The 23,706-nt window shown below is 52.8% G+C and overlaps 2 protein-coding genes and 1 long non-coding RNA gene across 7 annotated transcripts; 1 reads left to right on the top strand and 2 right to left on the bottom strand.

Annotated features, from left to right (window-relative positions):
• Positions 1-4,500: 4,500 nt before the first annotated feature.
• CHRD (chordin) lies at positions 4,501-13,231 on the bottom strand. The gene is made up of 23 exons (XM_077117768.1): positions 13,084-13,231; positions 12,773-12,876; positions 12,166-12,295; positions 11,895-12,023; positions 11,703-11,802; positions 11,492-11,579; positions 10,983-11,124; positions 10,727-10,867; positions 10,559-10,650; positions 10,334-10,481; positions 10,089-10,195; positions 9,858-9,977; positions 9,096-9,252; positions 8,543-8,763; positions 7,925-8,038; positions 7,377-7,646; positions 7,194-7,287; positions 7,013-7,069; positions 6,648-6,751; positions 6,075-6,177; positions 5,589-5,743; positions 5,282-5,459; positions 4,501-4,940 (listed from the first exon to the last, which is right to left on the bottom strand). The coding sequence occupies exons 1-23, from the start codon at positions 13,229-13,231 to the stop codon at positions 4,888-4,890; spliced, it is 2,955 nt and encodes a 984-aa protein (XP_076973883.1). The 3' UTR covers positions 4,501-4,887.
• Positions 13,232-15,295: 2,064 nt separating this feature from the next.
• Positions 15,296-22,731, top strand: THPO (thrombopoietin). Of its 5 annotated transcripts, XM_077117765.1 has the most exons (8): positions 15,296-15,485; positions 16,519-16,640; positions 16,730-16,893; positions 17,127-17,254; positions 17,597-17,683; positions 19,140-19,307; positions 19,548-19,628; positions 19,734-22,731. In XM_077117765.1, the coding sequence occupies exons 3-8, from the start codon at positions 16,881-16,883 to the stop codon at positions 20,220-20,222; spliced, it is 966 nt and encodes a 321-aa protein (XP_076973880.1). In that variant the 5' UTR covers positions 15,296-15,485; positions 16,519-16,640; positions 16,730-16,880; the 3' UTR covers positions 20,223-22,731. The 5 variants fall into 5 exon arrangements, with proteins under 5 accessions (XP_076973880.1, XP_076973877.1, XP_076973878.1 ...); XM_077117762.1 differs by having other exon boundaries at positions 19,548-22,731; XM_077117766.1 differs by lacking the exon at positions 15,296-15,485 and having other exon boundaries at positions 15,679-16,640; positions 19,745-20,203.
• Positions 17,482-22,001, bottom strand: LOC143648154 (uncharacterized). The gene is made up of 3 exons (XR_013158418.1): positions 21,517-22,001; positions 20,276-20,344; positions 17,482-19,374 (listed from the first exon to the last, which is right to left on the bottom strand). It is a non-coding gene; the product is annotated as an uncharacterized LOC143648154 (long non-coding RNA).
• Positions 22,732-23,706: the final 975 nt, after the last annotated feature.

The raw sequence follows: 23,706 nt of genomic DNA, 5'->3' as shown, positions 1-23,706 counted from the left end.
GTGGGTTGAAGAATTGCTTAAATCCTATCCTGTGGCACCTTTGAATGTGACCTTGTTTGGAAATAGGGTCTTTACAGATGTGACTAGAAGGGCAGTGTGACAGTGTCTCAGCAGGCAGAGTTCTCGCCTACCATGCTGGAGACCCGGGTTCGAGTCCTGGTGCCTGCCCATGTAAAAAAAAAATAAGAATAAATTTTTTTTTGAAGTCTTGAAAAGACAGGTGTGATTAGTTCAGGTGAAGCTGGGCCCTAATCCGATATGACGGGTGTCCTTATGAGAAGCGGGTAGTTTGGGCACAGACACAGAGGACAGTGCCTCGTGAAGACAGGCAGAGACTGGAGTGAAGCATCCTACAAGCCCCCAAACGCCAAGGCTTGCCTAAACCACCAAAAGTGAGGAGGGAAGAAAACAGAGTCTTTCTCGAGCTGTCAGAGGGAGCATACTTCCTTGGCCTAGAACTTCTGACCTCCAGATCTCTGAGAGAACAAGTTTCCGTTGTTTTAAACCACATACTTTATGGTAATTTTTTACAGCAATCCTAGGAAACTAATACAGACATATTTCATATGATTTTATTCTTAGGGAAAAATAGATGTAAGCGCCCATAAATATGCATATGCACATTTTTGTTTGTTTGTTGTTGGGTTTTTTTGGCGTGGGCAGGCACTAGGAATCGAACCTGGGTCTCCGGCGTGGTAGGCGAGAACTCTGGAGCCACAGCGGCCCATACGCACATGTTTTTTAAAGTTTGAACACAAACGTGTAAAAGGTTAGTGGATATCCAAGGATTGGAGTAAAAGGTAAAATTTTCTTTCGTCCTCACACATTCCTTCGCAACTATTCACAATGATTTACTTTTATAGTGAGCAGAAGTGATGAAGGCAGCTCCCCTTTGTACACAGAAAACATATCAAAGACAAACAATGTTATAAAGGATAGCTCCTTTGCAGAGGGCTACAATTATACAACCCCTAATAATTCCCTCTGCTTTCGTCCCAATATGTTTCCAGTATTCCGTACATATTCTCTGTGGGGTTATTCCTTCCCCCGCTTCTCCTGACAACCTTAAATCCGACCAGCTAAGTGTGTCCCTTCCAGCACGCCCAGGGAACATTCATTCTTTGTCTCAATTTTATTATTTTATTACTTTCTGTCATTGGTGTCAGCACTTTTGTTTTTCTATTTCCCACTATTTTTATAAAAGACTAAAGGCAGAATGCAATAAAACAGTTGTTCTGAAACCTTTTCTAAAGCGACCAACTGTTGTTTGGAATGCCAACTTTCCCAGAAGCGGGGGTGGGGGGTGGGGGGGGTGCTCTCTGGGAAGCAGGGCTGGGACCTCCCAGTAGGACCCTGCACGGCTCCGCCCCCCACCCCAGCCCGTGCAGCACCTTCACAAATCTGTTTGAAAATGACCATTCTTAAATCACGGCCATAAATTCCTCAGACACCTGCACAGACACTGCTCTGGGAACTCAGGCCACAGGGAACTGGTGGCAGCAGGCATGGCTCCGAGCAGTTCTTCGTCACCGGACCTACCTAACCCTGGGTTTGGCAGTTAGAACACAGGAGAGGGGTGTCACTGGGGCACGCATAAAAGGAGGCTCACGAGTAAAGCGAGGCACAGAGGAGGACTGACTGTACCTGCGGAATTCTGTCTTTGAACAACAGCTGCATCGGAACTATTTCCCCAGACAAATGGGTCCCCCATCTTTTATCTTCTATTTCTTTCTGCCCAAACCCTCACAAATGTAGAATACCTGGTCTCCAGCGCTAGAAATCGAATTTTAACTCCTAATAGTGACTTTTTGAGGCACTGAAATAGTCCCCCTAGGAAAATGGGCCTCTGTTTTGCTTCGTTGTTGTTTTGTGTTTTGTGTGTCTTGGTTTCTGGGTGTTTTAGAAAGGGAAAGGGCTTCCTGACGGTTTTCAGCTGCCCACAGGGGAATGGATGGGGTGCCCTCTTGAGGTCTGCTGTGACGTCCAGCCCACCTCCAGGCAGGCCGTAGGGACCGGTCAGCTTAGGTCAGAGCGCAGGCTGTGTAGGAAAGGGTTTTCAAGGACTTTGTGTAAGGAGGACGCTGCCTTGCCTGGACCGGTTAGCTGTCCCACTCATGCGTTCGTGCGTCTGACGTCGCCTGGGGCCTGCTCTGAGGCCCTGCTGGGTACCTGGTGTTCCGGAGCCCTGAGATGAGCCCTTGCCTCCTGCAGCCCTCGAGTCCCACCCCAGGTGACACACCCAGCCCCCTGCTCACTGCCTTTACTTGTCTTCTAGGCTTGTGAGACATCAGTAACAAATTCATGTTACATTTTTTTGTATGCAGATGTTCATAGCATTATTCATAATAGCCAAAAGATGGAAACAAACAAATGTCTATCAATGCATGAGTGCGTAAACAGATGTGCTATATCCATACAATGTCATATTTTTCAGAATTAAAACGTATGAAATACTGATACATGCTACGACATGGATGAGCCTTGACTACACTATGCTGCATGAAGGAAGCCAGTCACAAAAGACCACGTTATGTGATTTCATGTAATATATAGGAATATGATTCCATATAATATGAAATGTCCAGAATAAGAAAATTTATAAAAACAGAAAGTAGATTCGTGGTTTCTTAGGGATAGGGGAGCTGGGGAGAAGGAAGGTGATAGCTAAAGAGTACAGGGTTTCTTTCTGAGAGATACGAATTTTCTAAAATTTATTTGTGATGGTTGCAAATATCTGTGACTATACTAAAAGCTACTTTAAATTGTATGCCATGTTAATTATGTATTAATAAAACTGTTTTGAAAAAAAACTGGAGTTCACCCCAATCAAGATGGCAGAGTAAGAAGTTTCAGGGCCCCATCCCCTCATGGAAAGGTTGAAAAAAACCAGCAAGAACTGGCAGAAATACCTTCACAAAGCTAGAGAAGACAATCAAAGCCCTGCAATAACAGGACAAGCACCAAATCAAGAAAAAGGCTGGTAGGACTGGAGTGACAGGTGGTTCAGTGGTAGAATGCTCACCTTTCATACAGGAGACCTGGGCTCGATTTCTGGACCATGCACCCCGCTCAGAAAAAAAAACAGTAGGACCTCTCGCCCCCTGGTTGCTACCCTCCACCCCCACCCCTCACCAGCCTGGCACAGGAATAGCCCGTGCTCCACGGCGGGTCCCTGGAACTAGTTCCAGAGGAAGCAGAGTGACCCTCATGCACAGGCTGGGAGCAAGTACATCTGACCCAAGCTGTTTGGTGATGGCCTGAGGGATTTGCTGGCCCAGAACTTGTCATATTAAATTTAAGAATCAGAATTTCCCTTCCCAATCCTTCTTCCTACCAAACTCCCTCGCCACGGAAGACAACGCTATCAGAGTGTCCATTGCTGGGCCCAAACATCCATCCTACTGCACCAGATGCTGTCCTTAGTTCCCTGCATTCAGCTCCGCGCTGAGTCCTGCCGCCTTTTCGTCCCCATCTGGACTTCATGCCCCCGCAGATCCAGTGATCCCCATCCTTGTCTTCTCCTCAGCCCACGCCCTGTCCCTTGTGCCCCCATGCCAGCAGAAAACTGTGTGAAACGTAACTGATGCCTGTTACCACTCATCTCCCCACATCTCTCCCTGACTTTCATTCCAAACCACCTCAGCTAGAGTGCCTTTTCCAACCAACACATATGCTGGGCACTGAGCTGCCTAATTCTCCTCTCTGAATCCTGTGAGTGAGATATTACGTTTTACAGATAAGGAGATAGAGGCTCATGGAAGTTAAATAACTCGGGTAACTACTTACCCACACACAGCTTGCCTAGCGCTAAATGAGAAAGCTATGATTTCTCTTCCCTCCTACCCTACCAGATCATAAAACTCCACTCATTTTACTCCATGACGTTTATACAAAAGATAGATCTGCGGCTCATTTACATGTTAGATCTCTGTTCCAAAACTCTTGTTTCCCTAATCCTATGAGGCCCACAGGATCACCCAGTTCCTGGTGGCAGAAATGGGGGGTCAGGGGGCTTATCTTATTCCGTACATCACTTGGTCCCAAGATAAGTCCAGCCAAGAGCTTGACCAGGGCTGATTCCAGTTCACTGTAATCTAAATTTGCCCCAGAACTGGTTGAGAACACAATCAGCTTCCAGAAAGGGAAAATAACAGGGAAGTGTTGGCTTCACTTTAGACAAAGAAGGTAGACCATTGTCACACTTTTCATTTCTCTCTTTGGAGCAACTTCAAGCAGGGGGCCAGCAAAAATGCCAACCATGTGACTACAAAAGTGGAAACAAAACTCAAACCTAAGTCCTGAGCTCTCAAGGACATCTCAAAGACAGTTCCATCCGGGGCTGAGGGGTCAGGCATGCGAGCCGACCATTCTACCACCCCACTCCTTGCAGGGCCTTGTTCACTTCCTATTCTCAGACCCTTCTCCACCAGGGACCACTCACCTCCCTCCCCACAAAGAGACAACCTCAAATCCAAAGACTGAAAAAAAAAAATTTTTTTTTTTTAATAAATACAAAAATCTCCAATAATGACTCTGCTCAGCTCAGGGGCAGCAGGAGTGGAGTGTGGGGACCCTTGGTGCTGAGTGAGGATAAATTAAAAACCCCAACAAGCCAGTGACATTATGTACGAAGGAAGGGTTGGGCCTTCCAGGGCAGGGGCTAGAAGGGACAGGCTGGAGAGCTGCGGGGCAGGAGTCGGAGTAGAGAGGGCCTTGGTCTGGCCGGGCTGGGACTGCCCCTCCCCCTTGCGGAGCTGCAGTTCCCAGAGGTAGTGGGGGAGGGAGAAGCGGCGAAGAGGAGGCTAAGGCAAATGCAGAGTCCTCGGCGCCACCCCGGCCCCCCAGCCCAGGCCCATCCCCTTGGTCCAGCGGCCTTCTGGCAGCTCCCTAGGAGCCTTTGGCTTCTTTCTTCACCTCTGGAACAGACCTGTCTGAGGCTGCTGAAGATCGAAGAAAGAGAAAGTAGGGGGAGAGAAGAAATGAGGTGGCACAGAGAAAGGCACAGGAAGGGCAGAGCAGAGCCTCTCTGTTACGGTCCCAGAATGATCAAAATGCACAAAGCAAGTCAGCAAACACCAGGTGTGTAACTTTAGTCTGGTCACTAAATGGCTCTGAGCTGCAGAAACTTCACAAGTAATAAATAATAACTTTGCAGGGTTGCTGGGAGGGTGGAGTGGGATGGCAATTGTGAAGCAGGCAGCACACTTTTGGGCACACAAGTAGAGCTCCCTTCCCCTCCTCCCTCCTACAGGCCGCCCCCGCAGCTGACTCCCTCACTTACGCTGCTGCTGCTGCTGCTGCTGCTGCTGCTGCTGCTGCTGCTGCTGCTGCTGCTGCTGCTGCTGCTGCTGCCGCCGCCGCCGCTGGGGTGTGCAGTGAGAGCAACATCGACTTTCCTTCCCCGAGCCGCAGGTCAGTGGCACTGAACAATCGTCCCGCTCACAGTGGGGCACCCCTGCCTAGTGCAGGACACAGCAGAGACTGGTGGTCCCCCAGGGGCACCGAGACAGAGCCTGCCCCCCACCCCAAAGGGTCACTCCACTCTGGGCCAAGCTTCCAATGCCCACTTCACACAAGCCCTCACTTACCCCACATCTGCAGGTGATACAGCTCATTTCCCCAAAGGGGGGCACCGATGGATGCCAGCTCTGGCTCTCTGGGAACCACTGCCCCGCAAATCGGCAGCCCCGGGGCCCATCAGCCTGCATAGGGTCCCCCAGTTGAGGTTGGGCCCCTGACCCCACTGTTAGAAGGGACATAGGGAGGGAATGAGGAAAGAGTCAGTAGACATGAGCTTTGCGAAGGTGGTCTGACTTTCATTGTCTTTGAAACCCCAACACCTAGCAGTTTCTGTACTCAACAGGGGAGATATTTGGATGGGTGGATGGATGGATGGATGGATGGATGGATGGATGGATGGGGACTCGGAACCTATCATACCATACTAGTACTTTCATATCCTTTCCACTGCATTTAGAGCCCTGGCTGCAGGCTAGGCACCTCCCCCCTACCCTCACTACGTGACCCCTCCCAGGCAAGGCCTGCCCCATGAGGTCTCACTGCCCATCCCTCACCTGGACACTGTTTGCAGCAGTCAGTGGGGTTGGCGCGGACAGGCTGGGTACAGGCCAGCCGAGGGCACTGTACCTTCTCACAATGCACTTCTCCAGTACCCCCCTGTAGGGACCCATTGAGCGAGAGGCTTTAGGAAAGTGGAGGGCACTATGCCTCGTGCTCCCTCCTGCTCCTTTCCCAAGCCTCAAGGGTAATACGTCTGTGGCCTTTTATTCAGAAGCCCTGAGCTAGTTCTTTAAACACCTGAACGCAAATCATTATTGTAGGTAGGTGCTATCTCTCCAATTACAGGAAAGGAAGGTAAGGCTCAGGGAGATTCAGAAACGAGCCCAGCGTCAGGAGGAGCTAGTCAGAATTCACACCCAGGTCAGTCCTTGTCCTCTTCCTACAGGAAGCTGACTCTCAAAGCTCAAGGGACTTTTATGGTGTTGCTTCAATCCTTGAGCCCTCAAGAAAGCCACCAAGGAGGGGCTGTCTTTACCTGGCAGACCCTCCCCACCTCTGCAGAGCTGATGGAGGGCGACATGGACCCAACCAGAGTTATGGCACTAGAGGAGATTGGATGGCCATACCTTACAGGTGCAGACAGCACACTTAATTAAGCCAAAGGGGGGCACGACGGGGTGCCACCGGGTACCTGCTGCCCTCCAGCTCCGGTCACCATCAAAATAGCAGCCTGGTAGGGGACAGGCCCAGCTGCGGTTAGTACTGAGCTCATCAGCTGGGCCCATAGCCAAGACTTGTGCCTCAGGCCTGCCCCACACCAGCCTCACCCTGGACCCACTCGTGAACCAGTAATACTAATGATGCCTGTCAGGTGTACCCCTCAGTCTTCAGTTCCCCTGCCCCCCCCCCCCACACACACACAGACTCTCACTTATCTAGCCCCTCCTGATCCCACACAACAGCCCCTCTGGATCCCCCACTCCTGGCTCACCCTCTCCGGGGTCCCGGCTCTTCTGCAGCCCTGGCCGTTCTCTGATATCTTGTTTCTCTGCAGAGCCAAAGGTGCAGCAAGAGTAGTGGGTGACCACCCTACTTTTCCTGTCTAGCGGTCCCCCACGCCCCACCACCAGCTGCCCCCTGCAGTATCCTCTCCTCCCTGACCAGGGACTCACCGGAGCACACGGGGCAGCACTGGTCGGGCGCCTGGACCGGATGCGAGCAGCTGGGAGGTGGGCATACCACGGGGTCACAAATCACTGTGCGTCTCTGCAGGAAGAGATGGAGGCACTGGCTGGAGTGCCTGAGCCCCGAGCCCCAGCCCCTGGCACCCCAGCATGCCCTCCCTGGCCTCCTACCTGACAGGTGCAGAGCGAACAGAGCGGGTCATAGTTGGGAGTCCAGCGAGCACCATGTGGGCGCTGCTGCCCCTCGAAGAAGCACATGTTAGGGTCTCGGGGCCGCCCGGGGCTGCCAGATTTGGTGGGCACATGGGCCTCAGGGCCCAGCACAGCAGGCAGTGCGGGCAGTGCTGCCACCACATCTGCAGAGCCGGGTACCTGTGCCTGCTCTGCCCCAGCTGCTGCCAGGCGCAGCCCACCCACCTCACAGTGGTTGGCGATGTGTACCTGGAAGGACAGGCTGGTGAAGGCAGCACCGGGGCACCCCCTCGCAACTCCCTCAGCCTCGGCCCCCCCACAGGAGGATGCTACTAGCCACGGCTATCGTCCCAGCTGCCAGCGACAGCAGTGAGCTCTTTAAGTATTTTGTCCAGCTTCATCTTCACAACCAGCCGTGGGTTTGATACTTCCGTTCCGAGGGCTCAGAGATAGCAAGTGACAGGCCCAAGGGCACACAGTGCTAGCCCAACTCTGCTCCATCCCCACCACCCCCTGTGCATACCCACCTGCCCTCGCAGCTCCCCCCGGGGGCTGCCTTTGGTGGAGATCAGCAGGGAGGCAGTGCCCTTAGCCAAGTGCCGCAGCAGCTCAGGCTCCAGGTCCTTCACCACACCCTGGGCCTGTGAGTAGACAGGAAGAAGAGACAGGAACAAGGCACTGCAGAGCTGAGCCTACCAACCCCAACTTACAGATAAAGAAACCAAGACCCAGGAAGGCTACAGAAGGTCTCTAGAATAGCAGCCCATTAGCAGTGGTGGACAGCTCAGAAGTCAGGTCTCCCAGACTCCAAATCCACAGCAACCCACCCCAACCATCTGGAGGTCCAGGATATTGCATACTACCCAGGGACTCCCAGCAGAGAAGACTCATGGAGGAGAGTAAATGATAAAAGCTGTGTTTTACTGTTAGTGTTTTATACAGAGTGCTCAGCCGTCTAAGTAACTTGCATAAGATCATACAGCTGTAAGTGGCTGAGTCAGATTCGTACTCAGGTATGGCTGACTACCAAGCCCATTCCAGCTCTGCCATGCCGGAGCTGCTATCTGCTCTCTGCTTCCCCCATACAGCCTTTCATGCTAACAAATATATGTTTCCCAAGCTGTCCCCCACCATCCCGTCCTCACCTCCGGACCATAGAAGCCCTTCAGCAGCCGCCGAGGCCCTGGCATCCTAGGAGGCCCAAGGAGGTGGGCAGTGACGGTGCCCTGTTCTGAGCCACCAAGCCCAGCCAACAGCACTTCATAGTGCAGGTGGCAGTGGGTGTCCAGGGAGAGCCAGGCGTGCCCTGCTGCCTGGCTCCGCACGGGGGGCAGCACCAGGGCGCCTGCCAGGGGCACAGGCAGGGCTGGGTCCAGACAAGGGAGAGGACAGATAAGAAGGTGGTCTAGAACAGCCCCTCAGTCCCGGCATTCCCCACCTCCCCCAACTCTGACTCCATGAGCCAGGTGACACTGTCCACAGGCCCAGAGCCTGGGGAACAGCAAGTTTTAGACCCCTGCACCATGGCAGTGGGGAGGGTCTGCTGGCAGGGCTACCTGCTCTGTCCATCCCCATCTTCTCCAGATGGCAAGGGGGAGGCTTGGGAGCACAGTGGGCTCTGGCCCTCCGGCACCACCCCCGACATGGAGACATGGGTTAAAGGATACCAAAGGGCAGGCAGAGCCTGAGGGCACTCACTGTCACGGCGGGCACTGTGCCCACTGTAAGGCAGGGAGGCCACATGCCCCCGCAGCTCTCCATCTGGGAAGTCCTTGGTGCCTACGTTCAGGAACAGCTCATTCTGCAGCAGCATGTGCACCCCTCGGGCACCCAGCCCAGGGCAGACACCCACGGCCTGGGGAGCAGAGAAGGGTGAGACCTCAGCGTAGCCTTCCAGGTCCCTGATGGACCCCTCTTTGGCTTTCACACACCTTGGGCTTTCAGAAGCCCAAGATTCTGAAGCCACTCCGTATTCATGCCCCCTTTAGATCCACACGGTTCACACTAGATACTGAACCTTATAGGCTCAGTTTCAAATCCCTCCTCTGCTACTTCCTGGCTGTATAATCTTGAGTAGTTACTTAACCTCTCTGATCCTTCATTTCCTTATCTATAGAACTGGTACTGTGAGGGCCAAAAATAATATAAGCAAGCAACCAGTGCAGTTCATTGGTTATTTTTAAGTGGTCTATGTCACTAGTGTCCCTGTCCAACTCCTCCCCCATTTGACTGCAAGCTTACTGAGGACAGAGGCCACATCTGATTTTCTTTGAACTCCAATACCTAACCTGGGGCTTACATTTATTCATATGTCAAATGAATAAATGAATCAATGCAAGAGCCTGTGCGTGAGTAAATGATGCCAAACATCTCTGCAACCCACAGCCCAAGCCCTGGCAGCCCTGGTACATGGACCCTGTACAGCCAGGTCCCACGGTCCAGCCTGCCTGGAGTCCTCACCGTGTGTCCTCCCGGCTGGAATCCAGCCATCTGGCATAGGACAGTGTGCTGGTTCCTCCTCTGAGGTTTGGTCTCCAGCGTCATGGCCACCACCTCGCTGCCTATACCTACCACTTGTACCTGGTGGGGAGGGTTGAGGAAGGGCAAACTGGAGTGGCAGAGGAGGCCTGGGACCTGAGCCATTGTCCTCCTGTCCTCCTGTCCTCCCTACCTGCAGTCCCTGACTCTTACCTGGTAAATCAGAGAGCCATTTCCTAACAATGTGAGGCTGGCTGAGCCTGCAGCACCTGTCTGGACTGGAACCAGGGCATCAGCCCCACAAAGGATGCTTTGCAGGACTGCAGAGAGATGGGGCAGGTGGCAGACTTGCTGCACAGCCATTCACAGCCCCAGTCCTCAGGGCCCCTCCCACACCCACCCCATCTGTGTCTCTCAGTTGTTCAGGCCCTGGGGTGCCAGGTTGCACCCTGCCTCACCATCACAACTTGGCCTGGCAGCAATGCGTCCACTGATGCGCAGCCCTGGCCCACCTGCCCTCTCCAGGGTCATCTGCATCTCCCCCAGCACCAGCCAGTCCATCTCCTCAGGGGTCAGGTTGGGCAGCACCTCAGCAAAGCCTGATTCCTATGGACAAATCTGACTGTGGTGGGCAGCAGGAAGAGGTCAGAGCAATAGGCAGCAAGAGATGTACCCTCACTTACCTGAGCTGAGGCATTGGCCTGAAATTCTCGCAGTAGCTGCCCCTGGTGTAGAATCTGGAGCCGCAAGGGAACCTGGGCTGGTCCTGCAATGGCTGCATATATGGGCACTTCTGAGATCTGGAGGTTGTTCCCTATCTCCCTCACATGCTTTGCCTCCATCCCACCTACCTCCACTTCCGGGTTCCAGAAACCCCCGGAAGAGCAGCAAAAAATGCAGGGAGTCCTCTGTATCACTGAGAGTGAGTAGGGTGATACCTCCCACACCTGGCTGTTGGGGACCTTCCAAGGTCAGGATGGCACTGAAGGTCTCTGGGGGAGGAAGGAGAATGAGAGCTCATCAGAACATCCCCTCCTCAGTCCACCTCGTTCCTAGGGATAGAGAAGACTCAGAACTTCACATCCAGGAGTTCTCTGCTCCCCTCACCTGCAGCCAGGGCCCGGTGCCGGATGAGAGGCCCCCAGACCTCCCCTGAAGAGTGAGTGGGTGTCACAAGGGCCACATACAGCTGCTCTGCCCTAAGGAGCCGCAGAGATAACCGAGGCACTGCCCGCCACACCCCACAGACCTGGAGCAGAGAGACAAGGAGGCCCTACTCAGACAGTATGCAGGACAGGCCAGCTGAAAGGTCCAGCCCTGGTGAGGAAAGAATATAGGAAGGAGCCCCCAATCCCTCCTAGGAAGCTTAAGAAGGGAGCTCTGGAGCCAGATGCTCCAGATTTGGGTTCAAATCCTGGCTCCACCACTTACTAGCTGTGTGACCTTGAGCAAATCACATTCTGCTACTGAGCCTCAGTTCCCTCATCTGTAAAATGGGCATCATGTCAGTGCCTTCCTCCCACTGGGCTGTTGTGAGGACCAAAGGAGGCAATGCATAGCAAGCCCTCAGCACAGTGCTCAGGCTGGATAAGGGCTCATAAATGGCATCATCTCACCAGGCCATCCTGGGTGGGAGCTGCAGGGTGTTCAAACAGGATGCTGCCAGTGGAGTCTGAGAAGCGGACCCGCGTGGGGCGGTCCAGCCTAGGAATGAGAGATCCATGAGGCTGGGTTCCAAGACTGGGCCAGAAGCAGTCCTTCCTGGGTCTCCCAATCCCCCCCCCCCACCCACCCACCAGCTGACCTCTCCCTCCTCCCCTTTCTCACCGCCGGTAGGAGATGGAGAAACGCAGGCTAGAGCGAAGCAGTGAGACTCGGGCCCGTGCCACGGCCTGCGACCTCGACCCCGTCAACAATGCCACGAAGTCTGCGATGGGAGGGACGAAGAGGTTCCGAGCACCGTCACTGGCCACGGCGGCCCGGCCCCGACCACGACCCTACTGCCCGGCCCCAGCCTACCCGTGTGGCCTTCGCCCCGTGCCCGTTCCTCAGGGCCTGACTCCCCGCGGTCGCTATAGCTGCGGTGCTCCGGATCTCGCGGATATTCGAAGGCCAGGCCCGACGGCTGCCGCTCCCGACCGCTGCGCTCTGAGCGGAGGGTTGTGGATCGCCGCGTCAGCGCGCCACAGGCCCAGCCAGTCGGCCGCCGGAACACGAATGGCCCGGGAGGTAGTGTCGCAGCGCTGCTGCCCTCCCGCCCACCCCCACCCCACGGCGGAGGCGGCCTTACCCTGCGGGCAAGTCTGGCAGCAGTGTCCGGGCAGCTGGCGCGGCTGCCCGCAGGACAAGGTTGGGCACTCAGGTTTGATGTTCTTGCAGCTGACCCTGCCGGGGCCCCTGGCGCGGCGACCCCACGGAGGCTGCTTGCAGAGAAAATAGAAAAGGGGAGAGTAAGTTCAAGATGCCAATCTGTGAGGCCCAAAGGCTAGGGGGAGGGCCCCGGGACCAATGGACAGTCGTCCAGCAGAGTCAGAACGCTCTGCGTGATGCTGGGCAAGTTACTTAACCTTTCTGGGCCTTAGGGTCTCTAGCTGAAAAAATTGAGGATAATAATAACAATATTTATTTAGCCAGGTAGTAGTGGTAATTAAGTGAGCGACAGATGTAATGGGGTCCGCACATCGCCTGACACCTAATGAGCGATCAACACCTGAGCCTGAGGAGGGACAGTCGCCCATACCTCCTTTGCCGGAAAAAAATATATATATCTCAAAACGTGCCCGTGTGTGGACTTGCCTCTTTCTCCTCTGCAATGCCAGGTCCACTCCGACGCCCCAGTGCCCCAGCGCTCTCCAAGCCCTGAAGCACCCGGTTGCCCCCGTCGCCGGTCCACTCACCGCCTCGCAGGCACACAGCACGCAGCGCATCACCCCGAAGGGCTCCCCCAGGTCCGGGTGCCACGTCTCGTCCAAGGCGTAGACCTTCCCGCCGAAGGAGCAGCCTGCGGGGACGGGCTTGGCTGGCGGCCGCTGCCCCACTCCTGTCGTGCGCTCGCCCTGGGCGCTGCCCGCCGCGTCCCACGACCCTCGCCCACCATCCAGGCCGCCCGCCGCGCAAAGCCACCTGTGCCCGGCGCACCTTCCGGACAGGCGCGGGCTTGTCCCAAGCCGGACTCTCCGCCCGCTCCTCCCCCGAGGCGCCCACCTACCTGCCGCTCCGCGAACTGGCAGCGGCTCCTTCTCCGGCCGGATGGGCAACGCGGGGGACTCGGCGCCGGCGCCACGGGCCGGCCCGGAGCTGAGCAGCAGCAGCCCGAGGAGCAGCAACGGGGTCGGCGGCGCCGGGAGGCTCGGCATGACGCGAACCGGACAGCTGGGGAGGCGGGAGGGAGGAGGGAGCGAGAGCCGGAGGAGGGAGGAGGGCCGGCCGGGGGCGGTGCGGCGGGAGGGGGCCGGGGCCCGGGCCGGGGCAGTGCCGTGGCTAGGGGCTCGTCCGGCCGCGGAGTCGGCGGCCGGCGAGGCGGGGCGGGAGGAGCGGCCGGGAGGAGCGCGGGCGGGCGGCCGCTGACCCGGGCCGTACTCGGCTCTAGTGCCCCGGGCGCCGGCTCTGGCCCGTTTTATGCCCCGCGCCCGGCGTCCCGGCCGGGGGCCTCCTCCTCAGCAAACCCGGCGGCGGCAGTGGCTCGGCGAGGGGCCGGGCTGAGCCCCGGGGGTCCGGCCCAGCCGCGGCGGCCCGGATCGCGAGTGGGGGAGGGGAGGGAGGGGCTGGGACCGGGCAGGGGAGGAGGGAGGGGCTGGAGGGGAAGGGGGAGTGGAGGGGGTAAGAGGAGGGGAGGGACCAGGGGGCGCGATGAGGGGAAGGAGAGGCGGGCCTGGAGCCCCCTGCTGCCGGCGGCCACAGGCTGCTGGACCAGGAGGTGTGTGTCCCGACCAGGACAGGAGCCCCAGGCCAGGGAGGGGCAGAACCTCGGCCTGAGGGCCTGGCGGCCGCTGGATGAGATCCCGGGTTCTGCTAAAGGATGAAAACTTATCCTTAAGGATGACAGAGTGCATGAAAGGCCTATCATCAGATCTCCCTCTGATTGGGCTCACAGCACCCCTCAGACCTTACTCCAGCCTCTCTCACTTCCTAGCCCATGTCCCTACGTTTCCCCTGAGGTCTCTCCTCATTCTACTGATTCCCTGGACAGGGACCTAGCTAGATGCAGGCAGTGTTCCCCCTTTCTGGCTGGTGATGGTGTTTCTCTTCCCACTGTAGCCTGTCCTCAAGCCCATTACACCACTACGGACCCAGCCTGAAGTGTTTTCTCACCCTCTTCCTTCACCCACGGGACCCTCTGCCGCTCCACCCCACTCTCCAACCTCCTTTGTTTTGGTTTCCTGGTCATGACTGCCTCCCTCTCCCTCCCACCTCCACACGCCCACCAGCCTCCCAGCCATCCCAGCACCCTCCTTCCTAATCTCGGGAGGCATCTCGTCTGGCTGAACTGGAGAATTCCGGGATCTAGGCCATACTCCTTAGCAGACAGCCCTGTCCTTAGGAGGAGGAGCAGGAGAGGGCCTGAGGAAGAATTGGGGGGTGAGGGGGGACGGGGAACAAGGTCAGGTCAGGAGGCCCTGAAGACAGAGACTGTGGGGAGACCAGGATTAAGGGAAAAGCAAAGGAAATAGAGCCAGGGCCAAAGGAAGAGGGAGCCAGTGGGGAGGCATTTGTTGGGGAGGTTCAGCAACTGTCTTTCCTAAGACAAGGACACATGGGCCTGGTTATTCTTCTCATCACGTGTGAAGTAGCAGAACAATGGAAGAGGGAGAGAGAAAGGGCAGGCAGGCGAGAGGGCACAGGCACAGAGACGCGTGGCCTTAGTAGTAAGAGCCGTTGGGTCCCAGCAGAGGAACCCTTGAGTCCAGGCTTGACGCAGCACTATATACCCTCAGTTTCCAGTCCTCTCAAATTGTCCAAACTCCTTCTCCCTAACAATGTCCATAACAGGATCATTCTCTAAAACAGTCAATACCTAGATTCCCACTTGGAAAGAGAGAACAAGACAGGAGCCCTAGGGAGTCATAGGAGAAAAAAGCAGGAAAGCAATAGCCCTATTGGATTTCAGCAGCAGGTGTGGTATCCAGGGAAAAGAAATTTGGACAGCCAGGAATTTTTAAATCCACCAATCTAAACAATACTTCTGTGCCTCTTCCCCAGAGACAAAAATGTCCTGCCAAATTCCTCCTGGAAAAAACTTCTGCTCCCCTCCCATCTCCCCCCACCCCCACCAGGTCCCAGGTTTCCCATCTCCTACAAAAAGATGGGAATCTGCTATTCAAATCCTCCCTGTGGTGTGGGTGGGTGGAGGAGCTGGGCTCCGTCAGTGGACCATGGTCCAGGGCAGGGGCTCCAGGTCCAGTGTGGGTGGGAGGAGAAGGCGTCACTTCCGGGGGCCCTCGCCAGTGTCTGGTGGCTCCCTGCTCTCTGATTGGGCAGAAGTGACCAGGGCAGGCGTGTGTCCCCACTGCCGTGGAGGGGCTGTGCCCCAACGCCACATGTCTTCCTACCCATCTGCTCCCCAGAGTGCTGCCCACTCTACACCTGTGTCCTTGAGCCCTTCTCTACCCGGTAAGTGGCAAGCAGGGTTTGGGGTTAAGTAAGGGTATGAAGCACAGGAAAGAGAAATTGGGCTCTCAGCTGGGGGAGGGGCAGGCACACTGAAACCTACAGGCACTGACCTTTGTCGAGAAGAGTGTAGCCTTCCCAGAATGGGAGGAGCAGGACAAAGCAGTGGTAGGGGGTGGGGTGCTGGTTTCGGAGGACTGATTCCAGAATGTAGTACAGTCCTGGCTGGCCCTCGGGCAAGGGGACAGGGCCCAGGGAGGAAATAAGAAAGGAGGTACATTGAAGACTTGGGGAGCACAGCACCAAGATGGACATAACCCCAATCCCCATTCCTTATTAGTGTAAGGCTCTGAGTCCTGGGGCTGGGGGAAGTGGGGTGAAGGAAGCCAAGGCGCAGGGAGAGCTTAGTGGGAGGAGGGTTCATGCATGTTGACAGACCTACAGGAAATCCCAATATTGAATCAGGTGCAGACCTCTTTGCACAACTTGTGAAAGTAGGAGGAAGCCATGTGGGGGGTCCCATGAAGGAAACGGAAGGGGTCTACAGAGGGGGCAGGGAGGAAGGTGTAGAGTATGGACAGATACGTTGGTGGGTATCTAAGGCAAGGTAAGCTATGTAAGGCAGGCATCACCTCACTCAGCAGGTCCCATTCTTGGGCAACCTGTCTCAGAAGGGATGTCTCAGGTCAGATAGCCCATCTCATTGCCTTGGTAACCAGGGACTTCAAAAACTTGGAGTACAAAAAAAGAAAAACTCCCAGAGGTTTTGTCAGGGGTCGGGGGAGTGGCAAATAGGGAAAGAATAAGTTAACTTCTCTCACACCACTTTCTCCTGATCTTTTACTAAATTGCCACTAATTTTCTCAGTTCTATTTTTGCCCAACTCCACGCCCCTCAGCTCCCACTCCCAAATCTGAAACTATCCCTCAATACACTGTAGATGTTTGTTAGCTCCTCACCCTGGGCCTATATCACATTTTCCACTGTCTTCTCCAAGCTTGTGCCACCATACTTCCATTCTCTATCCCCATCCCAGATTTTCTCCAACCAATCAACCAAGATTGCTCAGAATTTGAAGTGAGTTAAAGTGTGTGAGGAACCTTAACAAAGAGGAGACTCCATATGCTGCACAAGAAAACATGGGACCTGTTCAGGCTGGTCAGCATCTCAGCCCTCTAAGATTCTATTCCCCCTGCAGTCTTTTCCTTGAAATGTGATTTAATGTTCACTATTGCTATCCCTTTCAGGGTAGATTCCAGATCCTCCTCCTCGGCCCACCTGTGCCCCACCCCACTCTACCCAGAAGTGCAAGAGCCCAAGCCGCCTCCATGGCCCCAGGAAGGATTCAGGGGAGAGGCCCCACACAGGGAGCCACTCCAATTAGACACCCTGGCCAGAATGGAGCTGACTGGTGAGAGCACACTTGATGGGCCCTAGTGCCAGATCAGGACATGGGAGACAGCAAAAGAGAAAGGACGCATGCTACTGGGCGGGGGCTAGGGGAACCCAATCTTCCAGGAGTAAAGCATCTGAGTGTCAGATTACCTGAATTTCAGGCCTGGGTCCTAAATGGGAATTCCTGGACCACCCCACAATGATTTCTTCCTTATCCACCCCTTTCAACCTCACTTTTCTTCATCCAAGAATTGCTCCTCGTCGTCATGCTCCTCCTAACTGCAAGACTAACTCTGTCCGGCCCAGCTCCTCCTGCTTGTGACCCCCGACTTCTAAACAAACTGCTTCGTGACTCCCATGTCCTTCACAGCAGACTGGTGAGAATCCCAAATTTTATTCCTCTACCCACTTAACCGGTAAGATACCTCACTCCCATCACTTCCTCTCACTCCCTGATCCAATTGCTATACTTCCAATATTGTTTTTAGAAAGACCGCCACCTACCCGATCCCCACCCCTGACAAGGATTATGATTGGCAATACAACCCTCCTTCTTAAAAATTAATTTTATTTATGACACTCCATTTACAAAAGAATCCTATTTTAAAAAGCTCCCATCTGGACATATTACTCATGGAAGCCTATCCTGGTCACTGGGCCATCAAAACCCCCTCTATTTCAGCTCCTTCTTCCTCAGCATCGCCAATCTTTTTCAACAGAGCCAGTGCCCAGACGTTAACCCTTTGACCACACCTGTCCTGCTGCCTGCTGTGGACTTTAGCTTGGGAGAATGGAAAACCCAGACGGTAAGAACAGCTACCCGTTTTCTTGCTCTGCCTAAACCCTATCTGCCATCGATTCCTCCCACCAATCTTCTCCACAATTTCTGTTCTTCCATCAAGTTTTGAAGAATCCCATGGAGTCTTCCAAATTCCTGAGCACCCTAAAAACACCTCACCTTCAACTTAGTCACACTGACCCAATCTACATTCTCCTATCATGATACTTTGTGGACAGGATGACAGCTTGTAGGACCAATATGTTAAACAGATTTAGAGCCGGACACCATGAAAAGCTGGATAGAGGGCTCTCGTGGCCATGCCTTTGACTTAATCCTGGTCAAGCTCTTTAAGTTGGCTCAGATGACACAAAGCTGGGCAGCACAAGTAAAATAGGAAAAGACAGACTTGAGATTCAAATTGCTGAAAGGTTAGGACCAAAACAAAGTGAAATTATATATATATATATATAATTCTGCACGTGTAAATTAAGCAAAGCCATATTCTAGCTTTCAGGCCATAATGCCCCTGCTTTCCTTATATAAACTTCCAGCCCTCGAAATTCTTATGAAAAAGATCTGGAAGGGTTAAGTTGACCCCAAACTTTGCATGTAAACTACATTATTGAAGCAGCTATTTAAAAAGCTAGCAATTTTAGGTTGATTTAGGATATGTTTAGCATTCAGATTGTGGAACCATTCCTACAAAACTCTATTCTGATTGGACTACACTTAAAAGTACTGGATGGAAAACTGGACAACCTCTTCTGGACATAAGAGGGGCCATATTAAACTAGCATGGGTCCAGAAGGAAGCAACCTGAACAGTGAGAGATTAGAAAACATGTCATATGAGGAATAGTTTTAAAAACAAAACAAAACAAAACAAAATTCTGTCTGATTAGTTTGGAGAAAAGCGGTAGTCTTGTGGGCCAGGAAGAAGTACTTTAGATTGGGATTCTGGAAATCTTCTTGGAAGGAGCATTCCTTGGTAAGTCAACTCTTCTACCCTCAAGATCCCTAGAATTTCTTTCCATTCCCTCAGGTCTTTTAGGGGGACTGAGTCAGAGAAAAAGGGCAGTTTCTACAGCTCCCTTGTAATTCCAGTTCTCCCAATTATTAACAAGTTCCTCCCCTTCATCTAAAACTTGTATGATCCTAGGAGAAAGAGTAGATTTGCAGCACTGCAACCAAGAGGTAAAAGTTATAGTGGGGTAATTTCAGCATAATGTAAGGGGAGAAAACTTTTCTGAGTAAAATTAAGTGTAATACCAGGCTGGGTTACCGGACACTGGAGTTATTCAAGCAGAGGCTGATGACCAATTGTCGGGAAACTGTGAAGGAATTCCTGTGCTGGGTGGGACCTTGGTCCTGTCCAATTCTCAGCTCCTATGATTCATTCTCCTGGCTACTCCTACAACCTCCCCACCCGCTATTAGCATGCCTTTTGAAGCAGTCCACTTCTTTATTTCATCTCATTCCCAGGAGCAGACCAAGGCACTGGATGCTCTGGGAGCGGTAACCCTTTTGCTGGAGGGAGTGATGGCAGCACGGGGACAAGTGGGTCCCACCTGCCTGTCGTCCCTGCTAGGCCAGCTTTCTGGACAGGTCCGCCTCCTCCTTGGGGCCCTACAGGGTCTCCTTGGAACCCAGGTAAGTCCCCAGTCATAAGGATCTGTAAGTACTGCTCTTCTTCTCTGATCCAGTATCCTTAGAAGACCTGAGAGAAGAAAGGGAAATTTTAGGAATCTTGAGGGTATGAGTTGAGTTCCCAAGAAATGCTCCCTCCCAACTATAAAGCCTGGGTACTAGGGCCCTATCTTCTCCCAGTAGACAAGGGAGGCATGATATATGGCCCAAGTCTCTGGCCTCAGGCCCATCCTCTGCCTTCAGCTTCCCCCACAGGGCAGGATCACAGCTCACAGGGATCCCAACGCCATCTTCCTGAGCTTCCAACAACTGCTCCGAGGCAAGGTGCGTTTCCTGCTGCTTGTAGTAGGGCCCACCCTCTGTGCCAGGCGGGCCCTGCCCACCACAGCTGTCTCAAGCAGTACCCCTCTATTCCTCACCCCGAACAAGCTCCCAAACAGGACTTCCGGACTACTGGAGAGAAACCCCAGTGCCTCAGCCAGGACTACTGGCTCTGGACTTCTGAACAAGCTGCAGGGATTCACAACCAAGATTCCTGGTCTGCTGAGCCAAACCTCCAGGACCCTGAGCAGGACACATGGGCCCTTGAATGGAGCTCATGGAAGGACACCTGGGCCCTTGAATGGAACCCATGGACTCTTCCTTGGCCCCTCACCCAGAGCCCTGGCAGTCTCAGGCGTTCCTCCAGAAACTTCAGACCCAAGTTCCCTGCCACCCAACCCCTGGCCTGGATACTTTCCTTCCCCAACCCAGCCTCCTACTGGACAGTATACACATTTCTCTCCTTCACCCACCTTACCTAGCCCCATGACCCAGCCCCAACCTCCTCTTCCCGACTCCTCCATCACACCCAATCTTAGCAGCCCTCTACTAATCACGGCCCACCCTTACACCCAGAATCGGTCTCAGGAAGGGTAGGGTGCTTGGGGACTGCCTACTTCAGAATGGTCTCCTGTGTAGAATTCCCTTACCCAGAAGAGAGGCCCTGGGAGACAAATGCAGCTATACCAGATTTCCTGCTTTCACCTGAAACCAAAGCCCTGGTAAAAGGAGATACACAGGACAGAAAAAAGGATCATTTTTCACTGTATATTATAAAACCTCAGAAGCTATTTTTTTAAGCTATCAATAATAGTCATCAGAGCAGCTAATTATTTTTGGTCTATTTTTTTTCACAAAAGTTACAGCTTAATAATTCTCTATATGTTCTTTTTCATGCAATAATTCTGCAAAGGCCTGGACTAGCCTGGCCTCTGAACAGAAGTGTGAGCTAAACCTTCTATCAGAAAACAGAAAGGGTGGTTTATTTTGCTTCAAGCTTAAGGCCCCCCATCGCCCTCTCCCCTTTACCATTACTCCTAGTAGGATTCTGTTTGGTCCCCTGTTCTTAAGAGATACTTGCTTTTGAGAAATGAATGAGAAGTTGTTTCAGAATGGCTGACCCTACATAGTTAGACAAAACAGAACCTGTGTAGATGAAGAATAAATGACTGCACCCAAAAGCCAGCTGAAAAAGAGGGGAAAGATGTTCTTCTAGAGGGACGCAATAGATCCCTGCCCCCCACCCCCAAAGCTAACAGGAAGCCTTGGAGAGCCTCACACCCCAGGTAAGCCTGTGCAGACAACGCAGTCAAGAGGAGACTGGGATATGACAGCTGAGCAAACAGCCAGAGCTGCAGCCACTCAGCAGGAGGCTTCACCAGGCATGGGTTCCTGCCTCCCTCCTGTGGAGGCCAGGGGGAAATGCAGGAAGTGGCATGAGTCAGTCTCCTTGAGCCGGCACAGCAGGAGAGACAAGTACAAGTCAAGCACAAGTTTAAGGATCGTTTCCCAATTCCCAGCAGCTCACAGTATCTAAAAAGCAGCCCTGTGTGCACACCATAAACTCTGCTAGGGGATCTCTAGAAAAAGAAACCAGAGGCAGATTATGGGGCTTTGCAAATAATTGCTGGCTTGGTGCTCAGAAAGAGGTTTGCACTGTACAAAACAAAAACTCCATTGCAAAGATCAACCTGTTACTTCCAGAGGCTACTGCGGGAAGACTAGTGGAAGTTTTTCCCCCCCTTTTTTTTTTAAAGAAAGGAGGGTATCATGTAGGTAGAGGGGCTAAGACTCCAGAATCTCAAACTCTGCCACTAAACCCCAGGATCAGGAAAGGCATTCCAAAACAATAGAAATTAAGCCAATGTGCTGGGAACCTTATGTACATTACCTTTCTTAAAGCTCACACGCCTCTACAAGGTATTTACACGCCTCTATTTTGAGATGATGGCTCAGAGAAGCCAAGTGAGTTTCCAGTGGTTAGACAGACCATAGGCAAAAAAAAGAGTAAAAACTCAAATCTAACTCCCTCTGGAGTCCATAGTCTCTCCAGGCTGGTTCACTGTCCAATATATCATTCAGTGATTCTATTCACTCGAAAAGACTTGAAAGTCTTTAAGGAGTAAATGCATCAATAGTTAAACAGTTGAGTAGAAAACCAAGCTCTTAGTGGACTGACCAAGTCAGACCATCTCCAGGTGTTCCTATTTCCTTTCATGGACAGAACAGTTTCCATGGAGAAGGAATCAACAAATGCACAGAGCTCGAAAGTGCTGCCCAAATCTCGGATGGTGTCAGTTTCTGCATGGGAAGAATTAGTTCACTCACACTACAAATTCCAGAATGCAGTTAAGGAAATGCTAAGTGGAAATTGAAATTCACAGAAATACTCAAGTAGGTTAAATTTAATGATCAAATGAAACACTTCATGGCACATGAAAAAGCCAACACCCAGGGCAAGACAGGCCAAAGGTGCTAGAGACAAAGAATTACAGGTTCTCAGCACAGCCAAATGAGGCAGAGATGGCAAAACTGCAAGTTGTAGCCAGGAAGTTCCAGGCACCCGGTTTAGGCATTTGACTTGCTCCAGTTCAGGGCAAATGCAAATAATTTTCCGGCTTCTCCAGTGTGAATTAATCTTCCCCTACTGAGAATATAACACATTTCCAAAAATCATTCTGTCCCGCTGGTTCCATCCCTTCTTCCCTTTGACACAAAAGACAAAAATACTTTTACAAACAGAACAACACTCATGCCTATTCAAATGTATGCCAGTTCTCTTGCTTCTGCTACTCCCGGGGCAGCCAAGACATTCTGATATGATACTCCACAAAACTATTATTGGCAATTAGGTTCTCCCATTCTAACCTAAATCCATCCTTCCCACCCCCCCCAAAAAACATGATTCCATGGAAAAATTTTAAGATTTCCATAAAAATTCATCCCCACCCCCACTGTATCTATTTCCTCCCTTCCCCCTACAATGAAGCAAAAGAAACACCTTTTCCTCCCCCCTGCAGAGGCCATTCATTTTCAACCCATTTCCCTAAATACTATTTCTAACACCTCCTATAAAGACTTGAAAATGATGGGGGAAGGCATACCAGCGGGGGGGGGGGGGGGGGGGGGGCGGGCAGCAACCATGGCAAAACTAGATCAAAAGAGAAAACTGCTTCTTTCTGCATTGTTACTCTGAATTTTCCAGAGAAAAACCAAGCCCCACATGCCTTCTCAGAGACCTTTAGTGAAAGAGTCAGTTCATAGGTGGGCAACGGTGGCTCATTTGCAGAGTTCTCATCTGCCATGCCAGAGACCCGGGTTCGATTTCCGGTGCCTGACCGTGACAAAAAAAAAAGTCAGTTCATGTGCTGGAATCCTTGTGAGTGCCTTTTCTCATCTTTTTTCTTCCCCCACTTATAGGTTAGGGACCACAGTCAGGCTGCTGCATTGTCCCAGGCACTGGCACAGACAGGCCTGCCATCCTCATTGGTATTGCTGCCTTGTCCACTTCCCTGGTCTGGGCAGCAGTTCCCAGTTAAGTGTCACACGCAAGAACCACCATCACTCACGCTCCCTCCCAGGTCACTACTAGACGGTAGAGCAGAGAGTTCCCCCCACCTGCTTCTATAACCAAGGCCTCTCCTCCCTCACTGTTCACAGTTGTGCCCCATGCTGTGTCTAAAAGCCTCCACCCAAAAAGTCCATTAAAAAAATGCACATTTATAGGCTATTCAAGTGACTCATTCAAGTCAACGTGAACTGAATGTCTAAGAGACCAAAAGTGTTGGAAGGACACGGGCAGGGCTCCTTGCCAATTCAAAATTCTATGCCAAATGGGTGGTATCTCCGGGCCTGGGATGCCCTCAGGAGCCAAAAGCACAAGAATATTCTCTCTCAGAGAGAAAACCACATCAGAGGATAAATATTGGGACTAGTCCACTTGGAGACTGAGATAACCCTAAATTCAGATACCAACAGGCTGGGATAGATCTTACACAATCTGGCTGTGGGCCAGAAATACACCACAGACAAGTGGGTAAAAGGTGATTTTAACAGAAATGGAAGATTTAAAAAGGGCGAG

Source organism: Tamandua tetradactyla, chromosome 10 (assembly GCF_023851605.1).
Source record: "Tamandua tetradactyla isolate mTamTet1 chromosome 10, mTamTet1.pri, whole genome shotgun sequence".
NCBI classification, from domain to species: domain Eukaryota; kingdom Metazoa; phylum Chordata; class Mammalia; order Pilosa; family Myrmecophagidae; genus Tamandua; species Tamandua tetradactyla.
Note: the sequence above shows the minus strand (reverse complement) of the source record. Positions and strands in the feature narration are given on the sequence as shown.

Coding starts and splice junctions, on each gene's coding strand:
- THPO (XM_077117763.1), top strand. Junction 17,255..17,596: donor ATGTCCTTCACAGCAGACTG/GTGAGAATCCCA, acceptor CTTTTTCAACAG/AGCCAGTGCCCAGACGTTAA. Junction 17,684..19,139: donor GAGAATGGAAAACCCAGACG/GTAAGAACAGCT, acceptor TCTCATTCCCAG/GAGCAGACCAAGGCACTGGA.
- CHRD (XM_077117768.1), bottom strand. CDS start 13,231: ATGCCGAGCCTCCCGGCGCCGCCGACCCCGTTGCTGCTCCTCGGGCTG. Junction 10,482..10,558: donor AGGCCAATGCCTCAGCTCAG/GTAAGTGAGGGT, acceptor ATTTGTCCATAG/GAATCAGGCTTTGCTGAGGT. Junction 4,941..5,281: donor GCAGCAGCAGCAGCAGCAGC/GTAAGTGAGGGA, acceptor TTCGATCTTCAG/CAGCCTCAGACAGGTCTGTT.